Source organism: Lemur catta, chromosome 18 (genome assembly GCF_020740605.2).
Source record: "Lemur catta isolate mLemCat1 chromosome 18, mLemCat1.pri, whole genome shotgun sequence".
NCBI lineage: Eukaryota > Metazoa > Chordata > Mammalia > Primates > Lemuridae > Lemur > Lemur catta.
In genome coordinates, this window is record NC_059145.1 from 38,452,061 (window position 1) to 38,472,202 (window position 20,142).

The 20,142-nt window shown below is 58.3% G+C and overlaps 4 protein-coding genes across 14 annotated transcripts; all 4 read left to right on the top strand.

Moving 5' to 3' along the window:
* Positions 1-1,131: 1,131 nt before the first annotated feature.
* HYAL2 (hyaluronidase 2) lies at positions 1,132-6,175 on the top strand. 3 transcript variants are annotated; one of them, XM_045530154.1, is made up of 4 exons: positions 1,132-1,384; positions 3,456-4,422; positions 4,937-5,026; positions 5,445-6,175. In XM_045530154.1, exons 2-4 carry the CDS (start codon positions 3,502-3,504, stop codon positions 5,853-5,855), a joined length of 1,422 nt encoding a protein of 473 aa, XP_045386110.1. In that variant the 5' UTR covers positions 1,132-1,384; positions 3,456-3,501; the 3' UTR covers positions 5,856-6,175. The 3 variants fall into 3 exon arrangements, with proteins under 3 accessions (XP_045386110.1, XP_045386111.1, XP_045386112.1); XM_045530155.1 differs by lacking the exon at positions 1,132-1,384 and adding an exon at positions 1,468-2,650; XM_045530156.1 differs by lacking the exon at positions 1,132-1,384 and having other exon boundaries at positions 2,715-4,422.
* Positions 6,176-10,313: 4,138 nt separating this feature from the next.
* Positions 10,314-13,508, top strand: HYAL1 (hyaluronidase 1). Of its 2 annotated transcripts, XM_045530157.1 has the most exons (4): positions 10,314-10,471; positions 10,919-11,842; positions 12,338-12,427; positions 12,602-13,508. In XM_045530157.1, exons 1-4 carry the CDS (start codon positions 10,451-10,453, stop codon positions 12,917-12,919), a joined length of 1,353 nt encoding a protein of 450 aa, XP_045386113.1. In that variant the 5' UTR covers positions 10,314-10,450; the 3' UTR covers positions 12,920-13,508. The 2 variants fall into 2 exon arrangements, with proteins under 2 accessions (XP_045386113.1, XP_045386115.1); XM_045530159.1 differs by lacking the exon at positions 12,338-12,427.
* A 586-nt stretch (positions 13,509-14,094) lies between these two features.
* NAA80 (N-alpha-acetyltransferase 80, NatH catalytic subunit) lies at positions 14,095-17,069 on the top strand. 6 transcript variants are annotated; one of them, XM_045530165.1, is made up of 2 exons: positions 14,095-14,182; positions 15,683-17,069. In XM_045530165.1, exon 2 carries the CDS (start codon positions 15,915-15,917, stop codon positions 16,857-16,859), a length of 945 nt encoding a protein of 314 aa, XP_045386121.1. In that variant the 5' UTR covers positions 14,095-14,182; positions 15,683-15,914; the 3' UTR covers positions 16,860-17,069. The 6 variants fall into 6 exon arrangements, with proteins under 6 accessions (XP_045386121.1, XP_045386120.1, XP_045386119.1 ...); XM_045530164.1 differs by having other exon boundaries at positions 14,096-14,182; positions 15,706-17,069; XM_045530163.1 differs by having other exon boundaries at positions 14,102-14,182; positions 15,851-17,069.
* On the top strand, positions 14,110-19,859 carry HYAL3 (hyaluronidase 3). Of its 3 annotated transcripts, none has more exons than XM_045530160.1 (4): positions 14,110-14,182; positions 17,814-18,724; positions 19,121-19,210; positions 19,324-19,859. In XM_045530160.1, exons 2-4 carry the CDS (start codon positions 17,837-17,839, stop codon positions 19,591-19,593), a joined length of 1,248 nt encoding a protein of 415 aa, XP_045386116.1. In that variant the 5' UTR covers positions 14,110-14,182; positions 17,814-17,836; the 3' UTR covers positions 19,594-19,859. The 3 variants fall into 3 exon arrangements, with proteins under 3 accessions (XP_045386116.1, XP_045386117.1, XP_045386118.1); XM_045530161.1 differs by lacking the exon at positions 14,110-14,182 and adding an exon at positions 14,518-14,562; XM_045530162.1 differs by lacking the exons at positions 14,110-14,182; positions 19,121-19,210 and adding an exon at positions 14,518-14,562.
* Positions 19,860-20,142: the final 283 nt, after the last annotated feature.

The following is a 20,142-nucleotide window of genomic DNA, read 5'->3' on the forward strand; positions in this document are numbered from 1 at the left end:
CTGCCCCCCCCCACGGGTTGTTCAAGGCCCGGGACTCTCCCATACCAAATGGCATCCTATCACACTATCACACAACCACTGTCCCAGCCTAGAGGAACTCCCTGTGTTGGGCCTGCCCAGCTGACCCCAAAGCTGGAAACAATGGAGGTCAGGGCAGTACTTCCTCACTCCCTCCCGCTGGGCTGTGCTCACTTCCTTCCTGCTGGCTGCAGGAGGAAGTGTCCCTGCCCTAGGACAGTCTGGCCTGGCCTTTGTTTCCCCAGGAATCCCCACCCTTGGAGCTTCTAAAGCCTCTGGCCCTTGTGAAGCCAGCATAGTGGTATACCGACACTGCACCTTCCCCTGCCATGTCCTGGACTCCTTGGTCCTCAGGGCCAGACTCCAGGGTATGTACCTAGCTTCCCCAGTCCACCACACAGCCTTCTGTTAGGAGAGAGGCCCCTAGGTATTGGGGAGGTGGGTCAGTGGGGTTTTGAGGGTAGGCAGATTTGTCCACACCTCTAGAGAGGTCTGCTGGAACTCTACTACAAATCTTCCCTGGGGCCAGTCAAGTTATTAGCACTCCTTCCCACAGGAACACACCCCTTTCCTCACCCATGTTGTAAGGGACCCCTACTCTGTGCAGTGGACTCAGTGAAATCCACCCAGGAATGTCCTCCAGCAGGTGAGCATTCTGCAGAACCCTCTCAGCCCCTGTCTCACCTCCCCCCATCCCACAGTCACACTTATCAACACATTGTCCTCTCTGTCACATGGGATGTTTCTCTCAGTGGGAAAAAAATGATTCAGTTCCTGGAAGTCCCCCTAGCCCTCCCCCACAGGGGGCTGGTTCCCTTCTTTGGCACCTGCTGTGGGGGACCATCAGCTGAACGGCCCCAAGTAGTTTGACTCCCCAAAGCACTGTCACTTGGGCCCCTCTCAGACCCTACCGTTACCCAGGATGGGCCCCAACCCCAAGGTAAGGTTGGGACAAAGACGTTCCCCAGTGTTATGGAAGCTGTAGGTATGGGGGAGACTGGCATCTGAGCCTGGGCCGGTAGCCTTCCTGTCACCTGGGCCAGCTGGTGGGTCCAGATCTTACTGGGAGATTGGGGGAAGGGTAGATAGGGCAGCCGGCCAGCAGGGCATACCGGAGGGAAACAGGGTCAAGCCCATCTCCTCCCCCGCTCCTGTTCCTGGCCCTTTCCTCTCGGAGGGGCAGCAGGAAGTGAGGAGAAAGGGCTGGGATGGGAGGCGGGAGCGGGTGGGAGGGAATGGGGTTTATCAAGTCCTCGGCGGGCTGCCCAACGGGCAGCAGCTGGCGCAAGTAGCCTGGCTGAAGAGGTTCACCCCAGGAAGGCGGGAGGCCGCCGACCTACAACTAGGCCGACGGACTCCCACACAGGTGAGCCCAGCGCAGACGGTTGGTCTGTACCCCCATAGCAAAGCTTGCAGCAGCGCACCTTCCCTCTCTTTCCAGGCGCCCGAGCGGGGAAGGGTCTGGCGGTGCAGACGCGGGCCCTTTGGGGAGCTGAGTCCGGCACCGGGGAGTGGATCCAGGAAGAGCGAGGAGGTCTCGCACAGGGATCGCTCGGGTCCAGCTCCAAGCCTGCTCCCCACCAGGAGGGGCTTGCGGGGCGAAAGGGCTCTAGATACGGGATGGAGGCCCCGGGGAGCTCCTCCTTCTGACTTTCTCCTAGGTTCTGCCAGAAACTTCTGCAAGGGTGGTGCTGAGAGGGATCCCTGGGGGCTCCCAAAGGCCCCAGCAGAGGCTGGGCAGAAGACAGGATCCCAGGGATTGGCCCGCCCCTGATGCAGGTCGGGGAAAGGGGGGCGCCCAACCCCCCAGGCCCAACTGAGCTTCCCTGCCTTCAGCCCCGCGAGCCAAGCCGCGACCCGCGGCCTGAGTTGCCAGGACAACCACTGCCCGGGCCGGGCCCCGGGAGGGCTAAGAGGCGGTGCTTGGCCCCTTCCCCCTAGACGGGCAGGGGGCGGGGCTTCCCTTCTGACTGCGGACTAGAGGGGAGCCCAGATTCCTAGGCGGCGGGGCATTACTGTCCGGGGAGGCCTGGGATCGGCTCAGGTCAAAGTCCCTTTTGCCACACAAAGGGGCCCCAAGACTAGAGTCTACATTCGGAGGTGCAGAGCCAGATCCAAGGCCTCGGAGTCCCACAGCACCTCCTTATGGCCAAGCGGAGGAACGCCACCTCCTTTAGTCCCTCCCCGCCCCCACTGCCTGGTAGCTCAAGCTGTCCCTTTAAGAGGCTGGCGGCGCCGCGGAGCGAGGCGGACTGTACCACCGGCCTCGGGCCGTGGGGGAAGATCTCAGGCTGACTGGTGCTCGCCGCTGAGACTCCAGCAGGAAGTCCTGTTCGGCGGGGCCTCAGGGCTCCAGATGGGGGGGCCACGTTCTTCCGCAGAGGATCTGGGGATCCTCGAGCTGGAAACGCGGCACTGGCGGCGAGAAAGGCGGGCACACCTTCCCGCCCCAGCCGCAAGTCCTGCCCCGGGTCCACCTCCGCTCGGGATTCTTAAAGGGCCCGCAGGCCTGGGGGCGGAGCCAGCAGAGGCGCCGAGCCGGGGCAGTGCCTGGGTGAACGGCCGGAGCGGGCTGGGCTGGGCCCGGGATGGCGGTAGCCCTAGCGCGGGTCCGGGTGGCGCCCCGCGCGAGGTGAGGGCGGGCGGTGCAGGCCTGGCGACTCTCTCCCCGGGGGCTGGGCTCGGAATCCCCGAGGGTGCTCCAGAGAGGCGGCCCAGGAACCCCACCCCCACCGGGCCCGGCTCGGGCCCCACGTGCGGGGCGGGGGCGGGGTCCCGCACAAAGGCCAGGAGGAGTGCTTTCTATCCCGGACCGGCCGGCTGCGTGGGGGCGGGCGCGCGCATTCCCGATGGCGGTGGAGGGAAGGGCTGGTCTGCCGGCGCCGCTGTGGGAGGTCCGCTGCCTCTTTGTCCTCGTGAGGGACACCAAACCTGGGAGAGTGTCAGCGCTGAAGACAAAGTCCTGACAGCCTCCCTCTTCTGCCGGGCGAGTGTTATACAGATACTAGCCTCATGGCTGTGTTCCTTCTAGCTTCTTAGCCTCTTCATGAGCTGTGTCCTGCCTAATCAAGGGGTACAGGGTGGGCCTCAGGGGTTCAAGGCTGTCTGAAACCATGTACTGGATGGTAGACAGGCATGTATGTGGCTCTGGCAATGGGTACATAGCCCAATTTATCCAATTTATCACAGACCTAACAAAGATTAGGTTAACTGCTCCAGGAAGGAGCCCTGTGCTCCTGGCAGTGCGTCCGTCCCCAGTGTGTCTTGCCTGCCCTTCAGTGGCCTGTGGTCTCTCAAACCTATTACAGCTGTGTATGTTCTGAATAGCCATGGGTACCGTGCCCCACATGGCGTGGGCTCCGGGAGCATAGATGGGCTTGAAGTGGGCAACTCCAGGATTCTCTACATTGACTTGTTCTTTCCCACCCTTCCTCTAGTTCCTGAGCTGGTGCCAGGCAGGTGACACTTCCTGCAACCCCCAGCATGTGGGCAGGCCCAGGCCCCACTGTTATACTGGCCCTGGTGCTAACGGTGGCATGGGCCATGGAGCTCAAGCCCACAGCGCCACCCATCTTCACGGGCCGGCCCTTTGTGGTAGCGTGGGATGTGCCCACACAGGACTGTGGCCCACGCCTCAAGGTGCCACTGGACCTGACTGCCTTTGATGTGCAGGCCTCGCCTAATGAGGGTTTTGTGAACCAGAACATCACCATCTTCTATCGCGACCGTCTAGGGTTGTATCCACGCTTCGATTCAGCTGGGAGGTCTGTGCATGGTGGTGTGCCACAGAATGGCAGTCTCTGGGCACATCTGAAGATGCTGAAGAGACGTGTAGAGCACTACATTCGGACACAGGAGCCTGCGGGGCTGGCGGTTATTGACTGGGAGGACTGGCGGCCTGTGTGGGTGCGTAACTGGCAAGACAAGGATGTGTACCGCCGGTCATCACGCCAGCTGGTAGCCAGTCGCCACCCTGACTGGCCATCAGACCGAGTAGTCAAGCAGGCCCAGTATGAGTTTGAGTTCGCTGCACGGCAGTTCATGCTGGAGACACTACGCTATGTCAAAGCAGTTCGCCCCCAGCACCTCTGGGGCTTCTACCTCTTTCCTGACTGCTACAATCATGATTATGTGCAGAACTGGGAGAGCTACACAGGCCGCTGCCCTGATGTTGAGGTGGCCCGCAATGACCAGCTGGCCTGGCTATGGGCAGAGAGCACGGCCCTCTTCCCCTCTGTCTACCTGGACGAGACGCTCGCTTCCTCTGCCCATGGCCGCAACTTTGTCAGCTTCCGTGTTCAGGAGGCCCTTCGCGTGGCTCACACCCACCATGCCAATCATGCACTCCCAGTCTACGTCTTCACGCGGCCCACCTATAGCCGCAGGCTCACTGGGCTTAGTGAGGTATGTGCCTTCCAGGGCCCTGCCTTTGTCTTCATACTTTGAGAAACCACTGCATGTTCACGTTACCAGGGACCTGCAGCCTTAGTTTATCGGGTACTCCACATCCCCTCAAGTCATTCGCTTTATAACCTTGTGAAAGAATGACATGATTACCTCCATTTTTCAGATAAGAAAATTGAGGCACAGAGATGCTAAAAAGTTTGCTCAAAGCTTCCCAACAAATCCAGGCAGAGCAGAGATTTGGTCCCTGCATTCTGACTTAGGAGTCCATCCTGACAGATACATGCCCTAGGCTCAAGTGTGCCATTGGCTTAGAAAACCGAGGCCCGAAGTGGCAGTGGAAATGGTCTTAAACATTTAAGGAGAAGGTGAAACAGACAGATCCTCTATCTGGAGATGAAAAGCACGGGGGATCGGGCTGGGGGGTCAGCAGGTTGGAACAGACTTGGGCCTGCCGGCGCTGTCTGTCCTTCCCACCCTCAGTCTTCCCCTTTGACCATCCCTTCCCACACAGATGGACCTCATCTCTACCATTGGTGAGAGCGCAGCTCTGGGTGCAGCTGGTGTCATCCTCTGGGGCGACGCCGGGTATACCACAAGCACGGTAAGTAAGACCCACCCTACCTGCTGGAACTGAGTCTACAGGGACAGGCAGAGAGTTTGGGCCTTTGGCTACCAGCGTCAGGTGGGCAAACCTAGTCTGGCCTCTTTGTCTATCTCTCACCGGGGGCGTCACTGGTTCCAAGAGAGAAGGAGGGCACCCCCACCCGGCTCCCAGGAAAGAGGAAATGCTGTCCTGAACAGCTGTTGAGTTCCACCCTTCCCCATCTGCCCAGCTGGGCTCTGGTCTCCGCCCCCACCCCCTTCTCAGCAGGAGCAGAGACTGTGAGGGTCCACTTGAATGTACAAATGTGTGCACTGTTAAAAAGGTACAGCCACCACAGTGGGGACACAGAGTTTCCAAATGGGCCTGTGGGGTGAAGCAGCTGACCTGACCTGTGATCCCTGGCTTCTGTCCCCAGGAGACCTGCCAGTACCTCAAGGATTACCTGACACGGCTGCTGGTCCCCTACATGGTCAATGTATCCTGGGCCACCCAGTATTGCAGTTGGGCCCAGTGTCATGGCCATGGGCGCTGTGTGCGCCGCAACCCCAATACCAATACCTTCCTGCACCTCAGCGCCAAGAGCTTCCGCCTAGTGCCTGGACACGCACCTGGTGAGCCCCAGCTGCGACCTGTGGGGGAGCTCAGCTGGGCTGACCTTGATCACCTGCAGACACATTTTCGCTGCCAGTGCTACTTGGGCTGGGGTGGCGAGCAATGCCAGTGGGACCGTAGGCGGGCAGCTGGAGGTGCCAGCGGGACCTGGGCTGGATCCCACCTCGCCAGCCTGCTGGCTTTGGTAGCCCTGGCCTTCACCTGGACCTTGTAGGGGTCTCTTGCCTGGCTGCCTAGCAAGCTGGCCTCTGTCACAAGGGCTCTCCTGGGCATGTAGGAGCCTGTAGGGGGTGGACAAACTCAACTCCACAGGGGGCAGAGCCCCTGGGATGCCCAGCAGGACATCTATATCAGCTCTCACCCCCCTGTTCTAAGGGGGAGGGGAAGTCCCCTGGGAGGTCCCTTCTCTCCTTGCCAGAGGGGACGGAGAATACAGCTGGGCTGGGGAGGGCCTGACCCTACTCCCCTGCCCCTGGATAGTTTATTATTATTATTTTGGGGTCTGTTTTGTAAATTAAATATAAAACAACTGCTTCTGTGCTTGGACTTTCTGCACCTTGGCTAGGGCATGTGAGAGAGATTCCAGGATCTTCCATGAGGTTTGAGTTCAGCTCTGTCTCTGTGAAACCCTCTGCTAGGGACTTCCCATCTGTAAGATGTGTTCACAGGGCCCTGCCACTGGGAGTGGAGGATCCACGTGCCATCCTAACAACAAGGACCTTGCTTTCTCCATATTCATTAGAAGGGAGTTGGGCCCAACCTGGCATGAGGGATGGCGCTCATATGCTTCTACCACTTGCCTCTGTACCTCCAGCTGGGCCAGTCCCAGCCTCCTTGCCTCACCAACCCAGGGAGCAAGAGGGAAGGGGATGTTTGACCTTCTCTGCTCCCTGCTCCAGAGGGCAGTAGACTCCATCCACGTATACCCCATCCACGTACCCCTCCCCTCATCAGGGTCACAGCCCTCCCTTCAGTCTGGTGGTGGGGAGGAAGGCAGGGGATTGGGATCTGAATCCAGAGGTTCAGTCCCTGTCACTCTATAGTGATGCATGATGAGGCTGGGGGAGGCATTCTGGGAACGGAGGCATCCTCAAAGGTCAGCTTTCTCCTGACCATGGGGAGAACACGGCTAGTCCCTGGCTGTCCCAGAGGACAGAAGGAGCAGCTGGAGTAGTCAGACCACTGCCTTTGATGGGAGTTAACTCAGCCCCTTCCCGCGGCCACCAGATGCAAGGGTGTGCGTGGCCCTGACCGTGATGACTCACCCACACAGCCCTGCCTTCAGGAAACTCTGGCTCTGGGGAGACAGACTCAAGAAACAACTGAGGCCGGGCGCGGTGGCTCACGCCTGTAATCCTAGCACTCTGGGAGGCCGAGGCGGGTGGATTGCTCGAGGTCAGGAGTTCGAGACCAGCCCAAGCAAGAGCAAGACCCCGTCTCTACTAAAAAAAATAGAAAGAAATTATATGGTCAACTAAAAATCTATATAGAAAAAATTAGCCAGGCATAGTGGTGCATGCCTGTAGTCCCAGCTACTCGGGAGGCTGAGGCAGGAGGATCCCTTAAGCCGAGGAGTCTGAGGTTGCTGTGAGCTAGGCTGACGCCACGGCACTCACTTTAGCCTGGGCAACAAAGCGAGACTCTGTCTCAAAACAAAAAAAAAGAAAGAAAGAAATAACTGAATTGTGAGGGGAGATGTCCTGGAGGAGGTGTTTTCTACATTGAGTTTTGAAAGGTGAGGGGGCAGCTTGAGGCTCAAGAACAAAGCCTGGACAGAGGCTGGAGGAAGCTGGAACACGGCTGGTACATGGAGTTCGGGGCTGGGATGTGGTCTGGGGGCTGCTGCAGGCAGAGGCAGAAGGGGCAGCCCTAGAGCGGCACCAGGCCTGTCTTTGCCTGATGGTGGTGACTGTTTCACCTGTTCAGTAAACACACTGAGCACACACATGTGCCAGCACTGGGCTGGGTGCTGGGGAACCACACCAACAAACACCCTTGTCCTTGTGGGGATGACAAAGTTGAAGGACATGTATACTAGATGCGCAGACCAAGTCAGATGCCAGACAGAGGCAAGGGGATGGTGTGTTTAGGGAAGCAGAGCCTGGAGAAACAAGCCCGGCCAAAGTGATGTCAACTCAGGTTGCAGAGAGATCCCTCCTTTGTCCCTCTGGCTAGTGATAGCAAAGAATGGAGAAGAGGGGGAGGTGGCAGCACCTGAAAGGTGATATGGTCAATTCACACAGTGGAGGAGGAGATGGAAGTGGAGGGGCCGTAGTTGCTATGGCCATGGTAGGGAGAGGCCAGGCTGGAGAGAAGATTCAGTATTGGCCAACAAGGCCATGAGGTGGTGGAGCTCAGCAGAGAGGGAGCAAGGATGGAGTTGTGATCTGTCTCCCCCACACCTGTGACTTCCCACACCTGTGACCTCATGTCCCACCCACACCTGTAACTTCCCAACACACAGGTGATCCAGACCCACACAGCTGTGACCTTTCCCACCTAGCTATGACCCCTATATACACCTGAACCCCACTATATGCAAAGCCGTGCTCTTCCCACGTGTGACCCCACACAGATGTTACCTTCTCCAGACATCTGTGACTCCTTCACAACTGTGACCTCTCCTGCACAGCTGTGACCTGTACCCACCTGGCTGTGAGCCCTCCATACAAACCTATGTCCACCTTATACTACTTTCCCCCGGACCCTAGAGAATGTACCAGAACTATCCTGTGGGTCCTGAAGGTGGGTAGGGAGTAGGGGTGAGGTTATGGGGAGTGAAGTGGCTGAGATGCCTGAGGCATGCACAGCCAGAGAGCAGGCAGGGCTGAGCCATCAAGCTGGACAGACCCCAGACATACACACACACTACTGTACCAATCCAGCCAGATCGGCCCTGCAGGAGCAGGCCTGCGGGCAAGGCCCCGGGGTGGGGGTGGGGGCTTGCAGGCACCCTCAGCTTCCTGCTGTTCCACCATTAGCGCTTCTCCCTTGGACCGAGGCCAGCTGGAGAATAGGTTCGGGGCACCAAGAGGTAGCATGGATCCTCAGTGTCCTCCTTTTCCCTCAGCCCTTGAGAGTTGTGCCAGGCTGTCTGGGCCTACATGGGCATTACTCTGGGACCCTGCTTCCTGAACAGGATCAGCAGCCATCACCTCTGTGGCTCAATCCTGTGCAAGGGTCCCGTGCTGATGTGCCCACAGTCCCCAGCACCCTGGGCCCTCCTTTCCCTCAGCCCTGCCAGCTTCATCCCAGCCAGCCTGGAGGGCCAAGCCCAGATGGTAGTGAACTGTGAGTGTTGTTGCTCCAGTGGCTGCTGTGCTGGGGATTCAGCAGCTCAGGCTCAGACTTGGCTGCAGACCCGGGCAGCACTTCACCCTGGGCAGGAACATGTGTTTCCTTCACCCCACCCTGGCAGGCAAGCCTGGGCCTGAGCACGAAGCAGGTCTCAATAACCAGCTTCTCGAGAGCAAAGGTCTGGGTACTAAAATAGAAAAAGGAAAAAAAATAACCAGCTTCTGAACCACTGAACAAGTAAAGCCACGAATGAATGAACAAGCATACGCTCACTGACAGACCCGTGCTCATCCCCGTGGTCAGACAATCATGGGGTCTCATGCTCACAAGACAGCAGGGGCTCACACACATCCAGTCCCAGGCACTGGGTCCCACACTCGCACATACTCACCACTGGAATTTGTGCAGAGGCCCAGATGGCCACTAACTTGGGGCTTCACAGAAACACAATCGCTGACCCAGCACATTTACGAAGAGTGATGACACCAGTCCCGACTTCATGAACACAGAGCCTTTGAGAAGCAGGTCCCTAAAGCAGGGATGATTTATCCACTAAGCACAATAGGCTCGGGGCCTAGGGCCACAATATTTATGGGGGCTCATAAAAATGTTTCACTTTTTTTTAATCAGAAGAAAACATAAATATATTAATGAATATGTAATAGTGAATCCAGTCTGGATTATATTCACCTTTATACCAACATAGTTGTAAAATATATTTTAAGATTTCTTGGCTGGGCGGGTGGCTCATGCCTGTAATCCTAGTAGGTGGCTGAGGTGTGAGGATCACTTGAGGCCAGGAGTTCAAGACCAGCCTGAGCAAGAGTGAGACCCCAGCTCTACAAAAAATAGAAAAATTAGCCGGGCATGGTGGCGTGCCTCTGTAGTCCCAGCTACTCAGGAAGCTGAGGCAGGAGGATTACTTACAGCCTAGGAATTGGAGGTGGCAGTGAGCTGTGTGGATGCCACTGCACTCTAGCCTGAGGGACAGAGTGAGACTCTGTCTCAAAAAATATATATATATTTCCTTTAAGGAGGAAGGGGTCCCCAAAGGCAAAAGTACCTAGGGCCCACCAATGTCATAATGCAGTCGTGTGGGGAAAGGACACTCCCTGAGTACACAGTCCTGACTCTAGTACCCCAGACTCCAGTACCACAAACAGGCCTGCCCAGCTGGATCTGCCAACGCCCACCCCCTCCAGCCCCAGTAAAGCCACAGAGCCCTGCCCTAGTGCTGAGTGGGAGGGGCCGCTGCTGGCCCAGCCTTACTACCCACCAGCGTCCCTTCGTTAGGGATTCAGAGGTAGCCTTGCTGCTAGGCCTGGCCTCCCAATCCAGGGCCCGCCCCTCGGCCCGCCCCTTGGCTGGGTGGGGTGACCCCCGACAAAAGCTCAGAGTTTCCAGCAGCAGCTTTTTCCTCCCAGTCTTTGGCGCGGCTGGGGTCAGAGTTGAGGAACGGAATCCGGCCGGGCCCTGCCTAGGCTCCCACCCTGGGGTCAGGAAGCCTGGAAGATGAGGCCCTTCAGCCCTGAGGTCAGCAGGGACAAGCGGGTAGACTGGCGGGTGTACAGGAGGGCTGGGGCTGACCTGTCCTTAGTCACTGAGCATCCCTTCCTCCAATGGCTGGCCAGGATTTCTGGTGGAAGAAATAGGAAAGGCTCCCCCGTCATTTAGGTCAGCCTCTGGGCTGACGGCCTGGCTCTCAGCCACTCTTCCCAGAACAGATGTCATGGCTTCAGTGGCCCTTGGGGAAGAGGGGTGGGCAAATTTAGGCCAGGGCAAGGCTTGTGGGAAGCAGACGGCAGAGGCCAGGCAGTGCAGATATATCCTCCAGTGGCCATGCTCCCCTCCATGTGTCTCCTCTGCCCGTTGCACCCTGCCTACCCCAGGTCAATTTTTAACTGAAACCAGAGCAGGAGTGATTAATGAGCAAGGATCAGAAAGTTCACGGCCTGCTCTAAGCTCTGCCTCCCTGGCCAGGTTTCCCTAGACCGGCTCCATACCATGGCAGTCCAGCTGCTTTGCATCTGCGCACTCTTCCTGACATCACTTGTCATGGCCCAAAGCTCCAGGGGCCCCGTGGTACCCAACCAGCCCTTCACCACCATCTGGAACGCAAACACCCAGTGGTGCCTGGAGAAGCATGGTGTGGATGTGGACGTCAGTGTCTTCGATGTGCTAGTCAACCCAGGGCAGACCTTCCATGGCCCTGACGTGACACTTTTCTATAGCTCCCAGCTGGGCACCTATCCCTACTACACACCTGCTGGAGAGCCTGTGTTTGGTGGCCTGCCCCAGAATGCCAGCCTGGATGCCCACCTAGCCCACACATTCCAGGACATCCTAGCTGCCATGCCTGCACCTGACTTCTCGGGGCTGGCAGTCATTGACTGGGAGGCATGGCGCCCACGCTGGGCCTTCGACTGGGACACCAAAGACATTTACAGGCAGCGCTCAGAGGCACTGGTACAGGCACAGCACCCTGATTGGCCAGCTCCTTGGGTGGAGAAGGAAGCCAAGGACCAGTTCCAGAGAGCTGCGCAGGCCTGGATGGCAGGCACCCTCCAGCTGGGGTGGGCACTGCGTCCTCTTGGCCTCTGGGGCTTCTATGGCTTCCCTAACTGTTACAACTATGACTTTTCAAGCCCCAACTACACCGGCCAGTGCCCACCAGGCATCCGTGACCAGAACGACCAGCTAGGGTGGCTGTGGCGCCATAGCCATGCCCTCTATCCCAGCATCTACATGCCTGCAGCACTGGAGGGTACAGGGAAGGCACAGATGTATGTGCGACACCGTGTGGGTGAGGCATTCCGTGTGGCTGCGGCTGCCAGGGACTCCAATCTGCCGGTGCTACCCTATGCTCAGATCTTCTACGACATGACGAACCACTTTCTGCCCCTGGTGAGTCTTCTTCTGTGACCCCCCGGCCTCATCAGCCTGCCTTGTCAGGTATTAAGTCCAGCAACTGAGGCCACCACAGCCTTGGGACACTTTAAACTTGGGACACTTTCATCCATTCATTCGCACATTGAGTGTCTACTTTATGCCAAGTTCTGTGCTAGGTACAGAGAATTCAGCATTTATTAGAAAGATGTAGGGTGGGTACAGTGGCTTACACCTGTAATCCCAGCACTTTGGGAGGCCAAGGCAGGAGGAATGCTTAAGGCCAGGAGCTTCAGTCTGGGCAACAGAGGACTCTGTCTCTAAAAAAAAAGATGCCATCCCCCATAGGCTAGAGGGAGGAAAGACAAGCTTGCCTTCTGGCCACCAGGGCGAGAGCAGTCCCACGTGAAGGTTACAAATTATTTATCCCATTCAATGGTATAACAGCAATCTGCTGCAAGGGGGAGGAGGAGAGGGAGGGAGCCCCACAGAACTGTGATTTCTCCTTCCCAGGAGGAACTGGAGCACAGCCTGGGGGAGAGTGCAGCCCAGGGGGCAGCAGGAGTGGTGCTCTGGGTGAGCTGGGAAGATACAAGAACCAAGGTGAGCTTAGGCCTGAGGTGAGGGTGGGGGCAGGAGGCCATCAAGCTGACTCGGGAGACCCCAGCTCACCCTTTCTACCTCCAAAGTCCTGGCTGGCCAGCAGGTGAATGCCTCAATACCCTAGGTGAGCTTATGCATGGCTGTGGTGTCCCTGACATTCCCCCTTCCACCCAGGAATCATGCCAGGCTATCAAGGAGTACGTGGACACCACACTGGGACCCTTCATCCTGAACGTGACCAGTGGGGCTCGTCTCTGCAGTCAAGCTCTGTGTTCCGGCCATGGCCGCTGTGCCCGCCGCCCCAGCCATCCTGAGGCCCTCCTCATGCTCAACCCTGCCAGTTTCTCCATTCAGCTCAAGCCCGATGGTGGGCCCCTGACCCTGCAGGGTGCCCTCTCACTTAAGGATCGGGCGCAGATGGCTATGGAGTTTAAATGTCACTGTTACAGTGGCTGGCGGGGAGCACGGTGTGAGCAGCAGAGCGTGTGGTGATTGGCCACACACTGGGTTGCACACAGCAAGCACTAAATGCACTTTGGGTCTTGCCACAGCTTTCTTAAATACAGGCACAGTCATACAAGTCATGGTCACAGCAGGAGTACGCTCAGCCATCATTGTGGGCATACACCCTGCATACACATGCATGCTTATAGACCCAGAGAGTTGCATAGGAGTTAGGACCACCGGCAGACACCATCCACTCCATGTCCACATGCCTCTACTTGGCAGGGTCACAGACAATTCCTCCAGACTCACTGAGCCAGGCTTTGACTACAGCAACCACAAAAGCTGACATTCACTGAGCGCCTACTCTTTACCGAGCCCTATGCTAAGCATTTTAAGTGGACTGACTCACTCAATCCTCACGAGTCTATATGAGGAAACTGAGGCACTCACAGGGAGAGTAAGCACTTTACCCAAGGTTGCACAAGAAAAGGGAGAAGCTGAGATTCAAACCCAGGCTGCTGGCTCCAGAGGTAGAGCCCGTGTGCTCCTGCTGGGTGTTGATAATAACCAGCCCCGCACGACCCCTGAATCCGCTGAAGGGCACCCACCCAGCAAATAAAGCAGTCATGATTTACTTAGCTGTTTATTTATTGAGCGCCTAAAACGTCCAGGCCCTGGTATCCAGAGGGCACAGGAAAGGCTCGTCTCTCCCACCCAGGTCGGATATGAGGACGGCTGCTTCCCAGGGTGGGGCCCAATTTCAGGAGGGAGCTCCACGTGATCTGACCGTTTCCAGACAGTGCCGGTGCGGGAAGCCGGCGGGAGCGGAAACAGGACCGTCCGGGCCTGGGCGGGGCTAGGCGGAGGCGGACCGGTGGGAGGAGCGGTTTGCGTCTGGCAGAAGCCGCGACACGTCGGGCCGGGGCGGGGCCTCCGCGGAGCCGAGGAGAGGCGGGACCCGAGCCAGACGCTAGGCCGGGACGGGGCTGGGTAGTGGGGAGGCGAAGCCAGCCGCACATTCTGGCAGGCTCAGTCGAAGCTGGAGGGGCAGAGACTGAGTCTGCGCCGGGTCAGTCTTGTGACGCGCAGAACCAGGGGCGGGGCCTAAGCGGCGTCGCGCGCGGGCTGGGGCGGGGCCGTCCCGGCAGATTTAGGACAAGGCGTTGCGCCGCGGGCCGCGACCGCTGCAGTACGTCCGCCACACCACTGGGGGCGAGCGCTGGCGGACCGAGGAGTCCGAGCCAGAAACAGCGATACCGAGCCAGGAGGAGCGAGGACGCAGAACTTCCCAGAGACCGGCGTCAACATGTCAGTACCACCCCTTCCCCACGCGCTGTCTGTGCGTCCTCCCCGCGCGTGCGGTCCCCAACTGGCCATGCAACCTTGCACGCCCTCCCTGCGTCGGTCGTTCCCACCCAGAGCATGCCGAGCCACGCCTACCCAGAGAATCAAGATTTTGAAGCCCTATCCCCAAAAGTTCCATGGCCTATGCCCACTAAGGGGGAGGAGGAAACCAAGGCACGGGAGACACGGGGCGGCCCCTCTCTGAGCACCCGGAGCCTCGCCACGCCCATAGTGGGTGGGGTCGGCACTGAAGGGGTTAAGCCCGCCGGGCAGCCTGGGGCTCCAGGCCTAGGGGCGGATCTTGGGTCTTCCTCCTTTCAGACCGAGAGGTGCGGCTGATGCAGGTGAGGGGCTTATAGCTCTGTGAATGGGATGTGGTGTGAGGGGAGGGGGCTGCCTGTTACTGACCAGTGTTGAATGGGCCTCCAGCTCAGGGAAGGTTGGGAAGGGGACCTAGGAGGCCTCCTCTAGAGCAGGTGAGCAGAGGGGTAGGGCCCAGCTGGCCGCCCACCACAGAAATCCCCCCCGCCCTTGGGCATAGACCCTTCTGCCAGCAAGACCTTGGTTAAAGTGGGCAAACAGTAGAATTTGGGCACAGGAGGTCTGGGCCCCCAACCTGGTGGCCGTTGGACTCCCCTGTGGATATAGGAAGGAAGCTGTGGTCTTTATCTAGGGTGGCTGCGAAACTCAGGCCAGTGGGGAACGAGGCCTGCAAAGGCAACACTGCTGTGTGACTGGGCCAGGCCTAGTGCTGGTGCTGCTGGGGCCCCATCTGAGGGGACAGTTGGGTCCATACCCAAAGTGTCCTGAGGTAGGAGAATTGCGGACTGGGGCATGGGCTCTGTGCCCCTGGTAGAGAAGGCAATCAAATGAGGGGGAAACTGAGCCTGCTGGGTGGGTAAGTGGGGCTCCAGTACTGGTGAGGTGATGGGCATGGCCCAGGTGGTTGAAAAGGTCCGGAGCTGGAGGAGAGTTGGAATGTAGGGAGAAGAAAGGGACAGGGGAACTTCTGGGGGCAGTGTTTCCTCTGAAGGGAACCTTGCAGGGGTTTAAACAGAGGATGTAGTGTCTGGTTTGCATGTTCTATCCGAAGCCATAGTGATGAACTACTAGGGACAGGATGGCCAACAAGTAAGCTGGGTTGGCTGTCTTGGCACAGTGAGGTCCTGGGGAGGACAACTTTGTAGCCAGAGCAGGCTGGGGCCAGGACTCCCGGGTTCTACCCCAGCCTTCAGCAGCTTATTGTTGCCCTCAGCCTCTCTCCAACGTGGGGCAGGACACCTGAATCCATCTCCCCTGCTCTCTCGTATCCCCGGTATAGGGTATGGGTCTCTTCCAGGTCACCTGTGCCATCAAGTGAGTGTGGGACAAGGTACAGCCCACCACTCACCAGTTTCAGTATGCATGGCCCCCTTGTGCTCTGCCAGCCCTCCCTGCCCCAACCTATCTTCCCTCCTGGCACAGCCCACCATGGCTGTTATCTACAGGAGGAGAGCCCTTGTGGTCTGAGGAGATACCACTGCCTGGAGACTGTGGTCTTAACCTCCAGCCTGGTGCTGAGCTACCTGCAACCTAGTAGGGGGTGACCTTGGCTCCCAGCCTGACTCATCTGAGCCTGGATCCTACATGTAGGCAACAGCCAACTCTGAGCCCTGGCCCAGCCAAGCTGACCCCTGCCCTAGCGCCTACGCACTGGATGGAGGTGATCCTGAATGCCAGCCCAGCTGAGCTGCCTCTGGATCTGGCATGCCAGCCAGAGTTGACCCTGAGATCCAGCCTGACCAAGCTAACCCTGGATCCCACACGTCAGCCAGAGCTGACCCTGAGCCCCTGGCTAGCTGAGCTGAACCTGGATTCCACACGGCAACCAGAGATGACCCTCAGACCTGGCCTGGCTGAGCTTAATCTGGATCCTGAAACACAGCCAGAGGAGACCCCAGCCCCCAACCTGGCTGAGTTGACCCTGGAGCCTGTGCACTGCCGACCAGAGCTCCTGGATGCTTGTGCCGATCTCATCAATGAGCAGTGGCCCCGCAGCCGTGCCTCCCGCCTACACTCCTTGGGCCAGTCCTCAGATGCCTTCCCCCTCTGCCTGATGCTGCTGAGCACCCCACACATGCCCAAAGCAGCACCCATTGTAGTGGGCCATGCCCGCCTCTCACGGGTGATGGACAGGCCCCAGAGCCTTTTAGTGGAGACAGTGGTGGTGGCCCGGGCCCTGAGGGGCCGTGGCTTTGGCCGCCAACTCATGGAGGGCCTGGAGGTCTTTGCTCGGGCCCGGGGCTTCCGCAGGCTACACCTCACCACCCATGACCAGATGCAGTTCTATGCCCACCTGGGCTACCAGCTGGGTGAGCCTGTGCAGGGCCTGGTCTTCACCAGCCGACGGCTGCCTACGACCCTGCTCAGTGCCTTCCCCAGGGCCCCTTCTCCCCAGCCACCGTGCAAGGCCCCAAACCTGATGGCCCAAGTTGCCCCAAGGGGCCCCAAGGGACCTCCATTGCCACCACCCCCTCCCCTGCCTGAGCCCCTGACCACCTCACCCCCAACTCCATCATGGAACCCTCCAAAAAGCCTGCTAGAGACACAATACAAAGACCTGAAGGGATGCCCCATATTCTGGATGGAGAAAGACATCTGAGGGCCACCCAAGGCAAGGGACTGCTATTCTGGGTCAGTGGACTGCCTGGGACGGTACTGGCCTCAGCCCCCTGGCCATACCTCAGCCCCTAGCCCCTGGGGGGCAGCTTTAGCCTAGGCGTGTTTCCTGGGTACCAGTGGGTCCAGGAGGTAGCTCCATAGCTCTGGCTCAGAGCCATCAGTGTGGCTGAATAAAGGCTTCTGTTGGGTGTGGCTGTGACAGTTTATTTGTTGACCCCCACCCTCACCTCTCAGGTCCCCTATTCCTGCAGAAGCCCCAGATCTACCTTCGCCCTGGGGCCACTGATGAGAGGACACCTGTCTTTTGCCCCTCACCCTGCCAGGCCCAGGGGACTGGCTGTTCTCTTCCCTGTTCACTCATTACCATCCCCTGAGCACCTACTATGTGTCAAGCTCTGGATGGGGGTAGGCAATGGCAAACTAGACAGGTAGGGTCTCCACCCAAAGGAACAGATAGGGAGACAAGCAGGCATACAGTAGCAGGGTCCATGGAGGGACAAGGGAGGTACAGAGGCTTCAGAAGCCCAAATGTTTTCACTCCACCTAGGGATCCAGGTGACTTCCCAGGGTAGGTGATACCATCACAGAGACTTGAGTGCTGAGTAGGAACTAAGCCAGGCAGGCAAGGCAGTGGGAGCTGAGTATTCTTGGGGCAGGGAACAAGATGGGCAGAGGAAAGAAGGGGACTTGTGACAGCTGTGGTTAGGTGAGGTATCAGAGATCACAGTGGTATCTTGACAGAGTAAGAACATAGGAGGGAAGCTGTTGGGATGTGGCTGCTCTGAGATTCCTATGAGACCCCTGGGGAACCGTGATTTCCCCAGCTCCCCATCCTTATGGGGAAGAGCTAGGGGAGCTTTCTCGACTTTCCTTGCTGTGTGGAAGGTGTGGCCATGGCCATGGCCTCTAAGCTCAAACCCCCTCTCTCCTGCAGGTTGCCATCCCTGGGGTGTGACCATGCAGCTAGGCCCAGCCCTGGTACTAGGGGTGGCCCTGTGCCTGGGGTGTGGCCAGCCCCTGCTGAAGGCCCCTGAACGCCCCTTCTCCGTGCTATGGAATGTACCCTCAGCCCGCTGTAAGGCTCGCTTTGGTGTGCACCTGCCACTCAATGTCCTGGGCATCATAGCTAATCATGGCCAGCATTTCTATGGCCAGAACATCACCATCTTCTACAAGAACCATCTCGGCCTGTATCCCTACCTTGGGCCTAGGGGCACAGCTCACAATGGGGGCATTCCCCAGGCTGTGCCCCTTGACCGCCACCTGACACGGGCTGCCAACCAGATCTATCACAGCCTGCAACCCAGCTTTGCTGGCCTGGCAGTGCTAGACTGGGAGGAGTGGTATCCACTCTGGGCTGGGAACTGGGGCCGCCGCCGAGCCTATCAGGCAGCTTCCTGGACTTGGGCACAACAAGTGTTCCCCGACCTGGACCCTCAAGAGCAGCTCCACAAGGCTCATACTGGCTTTGAGCAGGCGGCACGTGCACTGATGGAAAAAACCCTGCGGCTGGGCCAGGCATTGCGGCCCCATGGGCTCTGGGGCTTCTATCGCTACCCAGCCTGTGGCAATGGCTGGCGTGGTATGGCTTCCAACTACACGGGCCGCTGCTGTGCAGCCACCCTTGCCCGCAACACCCGACTGCATTGGCTCTGGGCTGCCTCCAGTGCCCTCTTCCCTAGCATCTACCTTCCACCCAGACTGCCACCTGCCTACCACCAGGCCTTTGTCCGACACCGCCTGGAGGAGGCCTTCCGTGTGGCCCTTGCTGGGCACCCACATCCCCTGCCTGTCCTGGCCTACGCCCGCCTAACACACCACACCTCTGGGAGGTTCCTGTCCCAGGTAAGTGGAAGCTGCGGTCTAGGGATCTGAGTTGGGAGGCATGGCCTTGTCCTAGGAAGGTCTGAAGAGAGGACCTGGCCCAGTGGGATTTGAGGGGGAGGTCCTGATCTGGGGATTCTGAGGGGAAGGACATGTCCTGAAACATCTGACAGGGAGGGCATGGCCCTGGGAGATCTTGAGGAGTAAGGCAAGACCCAGCCTTTGGACCTCTGATCTGAAGGGAGACATTCTGAGTGGAGGGCCTGAGAAGCCAGTCAGGAGGTTCAGTACAGAGGAGCCCAACTCTAGAGGTAGAATCAGATCATGGCACTGAACCAGAAGAGTCTCTATAAAATGAAGGTGGGTTTACATGGATCTGGCCCACCTAATCCTGGCTTAGCAGCTCTCTGCCTCCAGGATGACCTCGTGCAGACCATTGGTGTGAGTGCAGCACTGGGCGTGACCGGCGTGGTGCTCTGGGGGGACCTGAGCTTCTCCACCTCTGAGGTGATCATAGCCCCCTTCAGCCTGTTATGCAGCACATGCTGGGATCACAGTGGGGGGAGAGGCATGGCAAGGCCATAGAGCAGGAGCATTGACAGCCCTTCCCTTCTCCTCAGAAGAAATGCTGGCAACTCCATGACTACCTGGTGGGCACCCTGGGCCCATATGTGATCAACACAACCAGGGCAGCCATGGCCTGCAGTCACCAGCGGTGCTACAGCCATGGGCGCTGTGCCCGGAGAGACCCAGGACAGATGGAAGCCTTTCTGCACCTACAACCAGATGGCAGCTTTGGAGATTGGAAGTCATTCAGCTGCCGCTGTTACTGGGGCTGGGCTGGCCCTACCTGCCAAGAGCGCAGGCCTGGGCCTAAGGAAGCAGCATAAAGCCACGAGTCCCTACCCCTACTTCCTCTTTTCCCTGCTGCCACTTTCCTAGTCCTGGAGCAACTCTGTCCCACTCCTGCTCTATTCAGCTTACAGGCAGTCCTCCCAAGCACACACTCCACTTCCATCCTGCTTCCGTTGGGACCCCTGAAGGGTAGAAAGGACCAGAAAAAACACTTATAAAACCAGAGGCCTGGCCGGGCGCGGTGGCTCACGCCTGTAATCCTACCACTCTGGAAAGCCAAGGCAGGTGGATCGTTTGAGCTCAGGAGTTCGAGACCAGCCTGAGCAAAAGCCAGACCCCGTCTCTACTAAAAAATAGAAAGAAATTATATGAACAACTAAAAATATATATAGACAAAATTAGCCGGGCATGGTGGCGCATGCCTGTAGTCCCACCTACTCTGGAGGTTGAGGCAGAAGGATTGCTTGAGCCCAGGAGTTTGAGATTGCTGTGAGCTAGGCTGACGCCATGGCACTCTAGCTGGGGCAACAGAGAGATTCTGTCTCAAAAAACAAACAAACAAAAAAACAGAGGCCCTCTAAGAA

What these genes read in the sequence shown, in the direction of transcription:
- HYAL2 (XM_045530154.1), top strand. Translation starts at nt 3,502, where the DNA reads ATGTGGGCAGGCCCAGGCCCCACTGTTATACTGGCCCTGGTGCTAACG. An exon ending in GGCTCACTGGGCTTAGTGAG is followed by an intron (nt 4,423 to 4,936) that starts GTATGTGCCTTC and finishes CTTCCCACACAG; the next exon opens with ATGGACCTCATCTCTACCAT. An exon ending in CCGGGTATACCACAAGCACG is followed by an intron (nt 5,027 to 5,444) that starts GTAAGTAAGACC and finishes TTCTGTCCCCAG; the next exon opens with GAGACCTGCCAGTACCTCAA.
- HYAL1 (XM_045530157.1), top strand. Translation starts at nt 10,451, where the DNA reads ATGAGGCCCTTCAGCCCTGAG. An exon ending in TGAGGCCCTTCAGCCCTGAG is followed by an intron (nt 10,472 to 10,918) that starts GTCAGCAGGGAC and finishes CTCCCTGGCCAG; the next exon opens with GTTTCCCTAGACCGGCTCCA. An exon ending in CGAACCACTTTCTGCCCCTG is followed by an intron (nt 11,843 to 12,337) that starts GTGAGTCTTCTT and finishes TCTCCTTCCCAG; the next exon opens with GAGGAACTGGAGCACAGCCT.
- HYAL3 (XM_045530160.1), top strand. Translation starts at nt 17,837, where the DNA reads ATGCAGCTAGGCCCAGCCCTGGTACTAGGGGTGGCCCTGTGCCTGGGG. An exon ending in CTGGGAGGTTCCTGTCCCAG is followed by an intron (nt 18,725 to 19,120) that starts GTAAGTGGAAGC and finishes CTCTGCCTCCAG; the next exon opens with GATGACCTCGTGCAGACCAT. An exon ending in TGAGCTTCTCCACCTCTGAG is followed by an intron (nt 19,211 to 19,323) that starts GTGATCATAGCC and finishes CCTTCTCCTCAG; the next exon opens with AAGAAATGCTGGCAACTCCA.